The following is a 10,588-nucleotide window of genomic DNA, read 5'->3' on the forward strand; positions in this document are numbered from 1 at the left end:
CCTAAGTGTCCATCGATCGATAAATGGATAAAGAAAATATGGTATATGTATGTGGAATATTATTCAGCCATATAAAAAAAATGAGACCTTGCCATTTGCTACAACTTGGGTGGATATTATGCTAAGTGAAATAAATCAGACAGAGAAAGAAAAAAAATATGATCTCACTTATATGTAGAATCTAAAATACAAAAAAATAAATAACTAAGCTTATAGATTCAGAGAATAGAGGTGGAGAGAAATGGTATGGGCAGAATGGGTCAAGGTGGGTAAAAAAGGTACAGACTTTCATTTATAAAATTATTAAGCCATGGGGTTGTAATATACAGCATAGTCACTATAGTTTATATATTGTGTTGCATACTTGAAAGTTGCTGAGAGAGTAGATCTTAAAAGTTCTCATCATAATAAAAAAATTCGCTCTATATGGTAACAGATATTAACTAGACTTATTGTGGTGATCATTTCACAGTGTATACAAATATCTAATCATTACATTGTATGGTGATATTTGGATTTCTGGAAAGAAACACAAAGAAATTAGAAAGCCAAAAACTGTTTTGGACCTTCATAGAAAATAACCTAGTACCTATTTATACAGGTGTTAGTACAAAAGTATTAAATAGGAAACTGAGTTCAGGGATTTTTGTCAGCTGGTTTATACTAAAGTTAAAATGGAATATGAACCAGTATCTGAATGCTATTAAAAAAATATCAGCACTCTTAGGAGAACCACATAATAAAATGTGTATTAACAGTGGCTATGGAAAGGCCATGCTGCTACTAGAAATTTAAAAGAAAATTTCAAAATAAGGTTCTAACTTTTGACTTTGAAGCAGTTATCCATTTTGATTTTTTTTCACTTTCACTTCATTTTTGAATGTCATGAAATTTCCATCATGGTTGACTAAAAATAACAGAACAACACTATTTTAGTGCTGACAAGGTTAGAGACTTAAATATTTTTAAAGGGTTAAAAAAAAACTAACCTATCCTTCATGATGAAAGGTAAGAAGTCAAGTGTTATTTACAAAGCTCATTTCTCATTCACTTTTGTGTTTGGGGCTTGTTTTCAGGAGAAAGGACTCCCGTGGAAGATGGAACTCGTCTGTTTTCCAGAGTGTGTTTCCAAGCCCATCAATGAAATATGATACTGCTGCTCTGTGTTGATATGCTTGAAGAACATCTACTTATTTGCTGGCACCTTCCATCCTACGGAAAGCATGGTCTTCTCCGCGGTGTTGACTGCGTCCCATACGGGGGCCACCAACACAACGTTTGTAGTCTATGAAAACACGTACATGAATATCACGGTCCCTCCACCGTTGCAGCATCCGGGAGTTGCTCTGCTGCTTAGATACAGTTTTGAAACCATGGCTCCCACTGGGATGAGCCCCATGACAGTGAATAGCACAGCTGTACCCCCGACACCAGCAGTTTATAAGAGCCTAAACTTGCCTCTCCAGATCATCCTTTCTGCTATAATGATATTTATTCTGTTTGTGTCTTTTCTTGGGAACTTGGTGGTTTGCCTCATGGTTTACCAAAAAGCTGCCATGCGATCTGCCATTAACATCCTCCTTGCCAGCCTGGCGTTTGCAGACATGTTGCTTGCAGTGCTGAACATGCCCTTTGCCTTGGTAACTATTCTTACTACCAGGTGGATTTTTGGGAAGTTCTTCTGTAGGGTATCTGCCATGTTTTTCTGGTTGTTTGTGATAGAGGGAGTAGCCATCCTGCTCATCATTAGCATCGATAGGTTCCTTATTATAGTCCAGAGGCAGGATAAGTTGAATCCATACAGAGCTAAGATTCTGATAGCAGTTTCTTGGGCGACTTCCTTTTGTGTTGCTTTTCCTTTGGCTGTAGGGAACCCAGACCTACAGATACCTTCCCGAGCCCCCCAGTGTGTGTTTGGGTACACAACTCATCCGGGTTACCAAGCGTATGTGATTTTGATTTCTCTCATTTCTTTCTTCATACCCTTCCTGGTGATACTGTATTCATTTATGGGCATACTTAACACCCTTCGGCACAACGCCTTGAGGATCCATAGCTACCCTGAGGGTATATGCCTCAGCCAGGCCAGCAAACTGGGTCTCATGAGTCTACAGAGACCCTTCCAGATGAGCATTGACATGGGCTTTAAAACGCGTGCCTTCACCACCATTTTGATTCTCTTTGCTGTCTTCATTGTCTGTTGGGCCCCATTCACCACTTATAGCCTTGTGGCAACATTCAGTAAGCACTTTTACTATAAGCACAACTTTTTTGAGATTAGCACCTGGCTACTTTGGCTCTGCTACCTCAAGTCTGCGTTGAACCCACTGATTTACTACTGGAGGATTAAGAAATTCCATGACGCCTGCCTAGACATGATGCCCAAGTCCTTCAAGTTTTTGCCACGGATCCCTGGTCACACAAGGCGACGGATACGACCCAGTGCTGTCTATGTGTGTGGGGAACATCGGACGGTGGTGTGAAAATTGGAACTGCCTGACATTTTGGATGATGGTTGTTCTTTATCTGACTTTGAATTTTTTTCTTTCACATGGTTTCTCTACTTATACTTTATTATTTTTTAAATATAGGATTTGTTTGTTATGTGTGTGTGTACAGTATAAAGGGAGAATAGTGACTAGTTATAACTCTGTTACCAAGGATACACAATAGGGAAGTGATCATAGATGTTAACCTCCAGAGTTCAAGAGAAATCCTAGATTTAGGGGGAGGAGATGCTTTTTTCTTTCTTTGATTAATTTTGTTTTTGAAGTAGGAATCAGGATTGTGTTATACTGAGCCTGCAGCTACACTGAAATGTAGGCGTTCTGTATGCTGCTAAGGTATGCTTAGTTGAGTTTATTAATTTTTTTTTTTCTGGAAGACACTGCTGCTTTTTGCCATCACGTTGGAGCCAAAAACCACATACATCTCAGTAGATAAATATTTACTTTTATTTAAAAAAATACAACCCGAGGGGGTTAGTGACATTTTAAAGGTCATTAATATTTACTTTGGTGCACTTTAAGAAACAATGAACTAAATCATGTTTTTCAGAATTGTTTTTATAGAAGACATGTTGTGCTTTAGGAATTGCGTTATTTCTAGGAAGATAGTGTTTTTAAAATGTTTTATCTGCATGTACAGTTTTAAAGGAGAGAACATAAAAGTATAGAACTTTTTCTAAGCACAATTGCAATTCTTTAGAGCGATAGGGTGAAGTCGAGGCGACAGAGCACCCTTGCAAATTTAAATGGGATTCGGTTAAGAGGGCGGCCAGTGCAGGCTGTGGTGATTCCTTTTACTCAAGGGTTATCACTGAGCCCAGCGGCGAGAAAGGCCTACCATTTATTGAACACCTACCATTTGCCAGGCACTGTGCATCATTTTATTCTCACAGCTTCCTGTGGGGTAGGTATTATTTCTTCTTTTTTACAGATAAAGAAAGCAAGTCTCAGAGAGACTAAAGTCCTGCCCACGGTTAGTGATAGAGCTGGGATCTCAAAAATCTTTGGAGACTGTGCTGTTTCACTGTGCCACACAGATACATCATTCAGGTTTAGACGTTTCATAGTCAAGAGGAAACTTTGCATATCCTTTAATTTTTTTAGACTAAAATCTTTTAAAAATTGCATCATTTTTTAATTACTAAAAGAAATGTGAAACCATTACAGAAAATCTGGAAAATATAAAAATAAAATCATTCGCAACTGCCCTTTTAAAGTGGAGCTTTAAAATCTTAGATAAATAAGGCTATGAGGAAATAAGGCTATGAGATGATTTTTTTGGATTACAAAATGAATGACTGATAATTATGGAGAAGTTAAATACAGCTGTCTGTAGCCCTCAGCCTTGAAGGTTCGCAGGTTTCTAGTTGTCTAGCCATTTCTAAATGTTGTAAGGCAGAACAATGTTGTTGCCCAGTGCTTGCCCATAGCAGAGCTGGAGGTTGTGTATGTGCTCAGGGACGAGTTTCCAACAAAGAAGCAGAGGTAAGCCCTGGGTGGAGTGTAGAGCAAGTCGTAACAGGGCATATCTGAGGTTTCAAATTATGTTTCTCTTGCAGATGATCTGCCCCGCTAGGTGCATCCAGACCCTTTGGTCCACTTCTCTCTGTAACTACTGATACACTTTATAAAACAGCCAACAGGGATGGGGCTGCAGGCTAAGGCCATAAAGGCTCAAAGTGGAGCCTCTTGGCTACATCATGGGCTTTAGAAATAGGTATATTAACCATAAACAGTTTTGGACTTACAGCATTTTTTTCAGAATTTTAGTGCTTTGTGAACCAGTGGGGAAAATAAGACTGTTTCTTCAGTGGTACAACCAGAGAGTTGGATTAGATACACGTAAGATCTGGCCCAACTCTGATGTGCTTTCCTTAATGTGAGAGTGGAGATTTTCGAAGAGCCCAGCTGACGCCAGCCTTACTCCTTGGTCTCTAGTATTACCTCTTTAGGTTTTATTTCCTTAGCTATTTCCTAACACGGAGTGTCTGAAGAGCATGGGCCACAGTATCAGGAAGTAGGACTTTAGAAGGTTGATGGCATCACAGAAGACCTGGAAATTCTGCTCTTAAGGCAGTTGTAATGGTGTTACAACTCATTTTTCAGTTAAAGGACTTATTTGGGACTCAAGCATATTATTTCACATGTGGTTTTGGGATCATTTTCTGATGATAGTCACCTACCTCTTTGGTTTCTAGTTCATGTTATTCACAAGTAAAATTGTTGTGTCCATAGATATCATAGAGAACATAAACACTATAGTAGATGCTAGTAACGCACGGAAGTGTATCATGCTTTCCATTTTCAATATAAACTGAATTTCAAGCAGATATTAATAAGTATATTTGGAAGCAGACTTTCTCTAAGGAAAGTCTCTAAGCATGCTCTGTATTCATCTTACATATTGGCAAGAGTCTTGAAACTCCTTTTTGATTGGAGTTGAAACTGAGCTTTGTTATCTTTGTCCTTTTTTTATGAGCGACCCTTAGGTACTTTTTCGCTGCTCTGTAGGCAGTGCATCATTTGGTGAGGGCTCTGGAGTGCCTGCTGAGATGCTTGGTGCGTGTGAAGAAAAAGAAGAAAGGGACCTTTGTGTGAATTCAGCAACACCGAACAGCAGTTCTCTTTACACTGGATAATCTTGATTAGATGACAGTTTACAAATCATTTTGAACATTTTTTATTACATAGACAATTTGAAAGCTCTTTTTACAAAAGTACTATGGGCTACCTTTGAAAAATTTAGGTGCAGACTTATTTGTTGCCTATTTCCCTATATTTTCTTGAGGGAAAAAAAGTACCACTACTTACTATCACTGCTGACTGACATAATCAGAAATGTTTTTATTTTTGTTGTTTTTCTGGCTAATAAGTATGAAGCATGAAAGAGATAGTGAAATATTTGTGGTTAAAAGAAAGAGTCAAAAGAAATCCCCAATAGTCTGAAGTAGCGATATTCAAACTTTAATAGGAATATGTTTCTAAGTATTTCCATGGGGGCGCTTCTTAACAATGCAGATGCCCAGGGCCCCCAGAGAATCTGGGGTTGGGCTCAGGAATGCATACTTTTATTTTGTGGAGCACTCTGCCTGATGCAGGTGAGCCCTGGGGCACACTTAAAAAACACTCCTGTTGAAAATATACCCATTTCGATATTGTCTGTTTTATCCAAAAATGTTTGTTTTGTGTTGGAATCCATTATCTCTTAGTGCATGGATAATCCATATCCAGAGGAAAATCTATGTATCATTGTGCCTGATTTGCTGCCACGTGTGTTAGTGCTGGATCTTGCCAGTGTTAGCTTTACCTTCTTTCAACTGGCAAAATTCTGATAAACTATCTCATTTCACAGTAGAGCAAAAAGAGTGACTTAATATTTGAAAGTCATGGCTTTCTGGAGTCTAATTCCTCTAACGTCTTCTTTTCTCCTAGAGAGATATCTTTATTGTATGTAAACTCCTGAAGAGTATGAGGGGAATGTAAAGATTCGTCTAACACCTGTTGCTCTGCTTATGCCAGTTGTGTTCAGTGGAAGCATGAAGAAAATAAAACGACCCTTTTAATCCATATATTTTGGTTGTTAACAAAATTATTTAATTTTTTCTTGATCTTTGCTTTTGTTTACGTGAAATGTTTATGTATATATCATAGAAAATTTTTTCACTTGCTTGACATTTTATTCTGCCATGATTTTTCAGTTTAAGTTTAAAGGACTGCTTAATTCAAATTCATTTTCTCAACCATAGTCCTGCTAAATTGCCTTCATTGAAAACTCAGTTTTATAATAAAATTATAAAAGCACATGTTTGTTATTACAGGAAATGGTAATACATTTACTATATATTGGTACTAGTACTTTGTAATTAAAATTAATTTATTTTACAATAGTACCTGACCTGTATGGGAAAAGAAACTACTTTGAATTTTGGATTGTTAATATTCAGAAATCAAAAAGTGTGGTTATTTGTGTATATTCTTCTTAGAACCAGGAAAAATACTCCCAGTAACAAAATAAATAAATATTTAACATTTCTAAAATTGGAATTTAGTTTAAAGGACTACTTCATCTTATTTTTAAAAAATTTGTCATGAATAATACTTTCTGTTAAATTAAAATCTGAGTTTAGTTTCAAACCCTACTTTTTTGGGGTTCTTATTTTCAAATGAGCTCTCAAAGCCTATGTGTGTGTAACTGTATTCTAGTTTTAGAAGTTCTCAGGGTAATTAAGGATGAAATGAAACTTGGCAAGAGATCATTAGTATTTAGAAACAGTTTTAAGAAATTCTGTCTAGAATAGTTATGAAAATTTTACTACTGAGTCATTTAAAATTAGATTGTCACTTGGCAAAGCAATGACAGCGTCTGCTCCTATTTTGACAAAATGACTTCATACTGTGCTTCTATTTCTAAAATCCAGTGCCAATCTAAATCCACTTTTAAATCCATAGGAAATATTTATTTGTATATAAGAGTTTCAGTTTTTTTTGTCAATTAGACGTAGGGTTTTATTTTCTTTTTCACTCATATGCAATAGCTAAATATATTTCTTCTTTTTTAAGCTATTAAAGAAGGTTGTCATTGAATCTACATTTGACAGTTCTTTCTGAAATGGAAAGGTAAGAAAGATATAGCAAAATAGAGGAACATGTTGAACTAAAAGCATTTTCACATCTATCATGAAAATAATGAACTACACTCCTTCATAATAAAAAGAACCTTTAGGAGCAGTTTCTACCTTAAATCTCAAGATGCAGTCAGATTAATGCAAAAAGAAAAAAGAAAAATTTCCTGGCTATATCAGTGTTTAATCAGAGAAGCAGAACCAGTAGAAGATATTTATTAAGAGATTTATTGCAAGATTTAGCTTACACGATTGTGGGGCCAGCTAGGCAAATCTGAAACACAAAGGGCAGGACATCAGGTAGAGCAGGCTGGAAATCGCAGTACAATCTTAAACTGCTGTCCATGGATGGAATTTCTTCTTCCTCAAAGAAGCCTCAGTTTTGCTTTTAAGGCCTTTCAACTGGTTGAATCAGGCCTACCCAGATTATCTAGGATAATGTCCCTTAATGTGAACTGATTATGGACTTTAATCATATCTATGAAATGTGCTCACAACAACACTTAGATCACAATGATGATATCCAAATTTAATATATAATAAAATTCTTCTATGATGCTGTAGTGATAGTCCAAAAAATTCAATAAGAAAATAAAACAACCTTTATAATCTATGTGTTTCAGTTGCTAACGATTTTTTTTCTCATCATATAAATCTGTGTCAAGGTTAATAAAATGCCTAAGATAAGTTTGTTGCAGAGAACAGGATACACATTCTGATTACATTATATTCAGATTCATGTAGTCACAGGGCACAATATTTATCCTTGGTTTTCTCTGTATCCATTTTGAAATGTCTCAAAAGAATAATAATTGATCAGATGATGCCTTTTAAGGAATTTGAAAGCATTTATAGTCTTAACATGATTAACTCTCAGCATAAAAGCATGCAAATTTTTATAATAGTAATGATGAGTGCCATTTTTAAGCCACTTGTTATAGTCAAAATATACTTATTCACAGTGTTTTCTCCTCTTTCCAGCTGAGGAATCTATGTTCCCAAGAGACTAAGTAACTTTTTCAGGCATAGCTTGGATTCAAACCTAGGCCTAATGCCAAAGTTCATATTTTTCTAGGTGATCTTGCTTCTATTATCTATCCTCTGACTACTGACCTGAGTCGCTAGTCAGAAGAGCTTACTAAGCATCATACGGGGTGATGATGAGTCTCCATGCATTATATAATAAATAATAATAGCAGCAAAACCTATACACAAAACATGTTGGTTTGTTCTTAGTTTCAAGTCATTAACTATATTTGGCCAAGTCAAGAAACAGGCTGTCAAGCCCCTGGGAGCCTTGGGCACACCATTTCTGATATCATAGAACCTTCATGGAATTTGCCGACTGTAGCTGGAATTTTAAGGACATTTCAACATCCAGGAGCTTACTTTAAACTGCATAGATCCCAGAACCCCTTTTGGAAAGGTCATCACCCTATTGCATAATTGTGGTTCAATTATATAATGATTTGTCTGAATTATTGGGCTTTATCTATAATAGCCAAGACCACTTGGGAGAAGAGGTCAAGGTGATGAAGTCAGAAGCCCCAGAGCCCTTATGTCAGCTTCGATACTCCTGCTGTATCACCAGAACTCATTCAGCCTGACATAAAATGGCAGTGTTTAAAGATACCCATTAACTTATGATTGGTAAAGTAATTAGAATTGCTTAATCAATTGAATATACAAAAGAAACCAAAAGCTGTACCAAAAAACTCTGTTACTGTAATTTATTATATAGTTTCGAAAATGATGGAAAAATAGTTTTAATTCTATAATTTATCTTACCATCTGTTCTGTGACAGTACCTCTGTTAGAGGTTTTCAAAAACATTATACACTAATAGGCAGATGAACAAACAGTTTTAGAGCAATTAAATGACTTGCTCAAATTCTTGCAGCGATGAGAAGGTAGAGCTGGGATTCAAATACAGCTTGACAGCTCCCAACTTTAGATTTCTTTCCATTTTACTTCAAGTCAGTGAGATTTTACTGTCAGAAAATGATCTGGAAAGTATCTCACAGAGAGTAGTGGTTCTCAAAAGTCTGGAAATAGATACCTAATAGGTACATTTTTATGAATAGAACAGAATGTTTACATTTTTAAGAAAATAATTTTTTTTTTAGTTCCTCCCCCAAGCTCAACCACTAAAAAACAGCTGAACTTATGGGCAAAGGAATATGTATGGCAGGTCAATGTGACAAGGCCAGGAATTGCTGTTTCCCAGTGTGTGGGAAGCATTGTAATCTGACAGATGTGATGACAGCTCCCCCTTACCCCCCCCCCCAAAAAAAACCCCACAATGTGGGAAGCATTGTAATCTCACAGAGATGTGATGACAACTTCCCTTCAGCCCCCCCAAAAAACCCCACATCAGCTAGGTCTTGATTTCTAGCCCCATTTTTCACCCAAGTTCACATTTTTCTGTGCTTGTAATTTATTGTTTCCCCAGCACCTGCTAGACTTTTAAGAGTAGTGGTTCTCAAAAGTCTGGAAATGGACTTTTGATGATAGAATCTTGGTGATAAAAATCATAATGGACTTACCCAAACCAAGTAGGTTCTAAGTGGCAAGATCTGAGGCCAGTTCCCAGATCTTTAGTCTCCAAGTCCAGTGACCTGCCTATTATACAAACCAGTTTCTTTGATTTGTGGGAGAAGGTAATGTGGGGGTTTTCTGACACTGCATCAGGGCCAGTTTGGGGGACAAGTGTGTAGAGTGGATAGGGCTGCTAAATTTTTATTTTCTAAACCTGGCAACCCTAAGAATGATGCATGTATGTACATAATTTTTTGACCCTGTGAGGTATAAATTGTGTTATAGAGGAGGTCCTCTGTTTCTCTTATTTATAAAGCTGATCTGTGACTATATTTTGTGATCTTGACTAACTATACTGGGGTTCAGGCTTCAAAGGGTAAAGGGAGGAGATAGCTCATGGTATACCTGGAGGAGCACAAATACAGATAGACTGATAACAGCAAATAAAAGGTATGTTTCTTTAACTTTTTTGTTAATCTCAGTTTGTTTATAAATGAATTATGATGGTGATATGGACAAAATAGCATCAAGGAGGTTTTGAATGGGAAAAGTTTTAAATTGCTAGAATTTGACATCTATATGTTGAATGTCATTTGAACACTTGCAACAGAAATTCAGAGTTTAAATCACTTTCATTATAATTTTGGCAGGACTGGGAACACATTTTTTTTCAGCTGTTCTTCCCGATGGGAGCTATAAATAGCTTTTGGGAAGTATATAATTATCTCAAAGTAAAAGCTAAAGATAAAAAGCTGCTTGAGATTTTAAGAGAACATTTAATAGTTATTATTATGTAACATTTATTAAGTATGCTCACTGTGCTCATTGTCTTTCCCAGGAAGAAACTTGAAATAAAAAGTCAATCTAAGATGTCACATATATAAATAGACTAAAAGATGTATTAATATGGTGCCAGAACAA

General features: G+C 36.4%; 1 protein-coding gene across 1 annotated transcript in view; it reads left to right on the forward strand.

Moving 5' to 3' along the window:
* Positions 1–6,551, forward strand: part of GPR63 (G protein-coupled receptor 63) — a 48,040-nt gene extending 41,489 nt beyond the window's left edge. The window contains exon 2 of the mRNA XM_006926287.3: positions 1,077–6,551. Within this exon, the coding sequence (XP_006926349.1) occupies positions 1,224–2,483 (1,260 nt within the window). The 5' untranslated portion in view covers positions 1,077–1,223 and the 3' untranslated portion in view covers positions 2,484–6,551. The remainder of the gene's footprint in view (positions 1–1,076) is intronic.
* Positions 6,552–10,588: the final 4,037 nt, after the last annotated feature.

This window comes from Pteropus alecto, unplaced genomic scaffold (genome assembly GCF_000325575.1).
Source record: "Pteropus alecto unplaced genomic scaffold, ASM32557v1 scaffold7, whole genome shotgun sequence".
Lineage (NCBI taxonomy): Eukaryota > Metazoa > Chordata > Mammalia > Chiroptera > Pteropodidae > Pteropus > Pteropus alecto.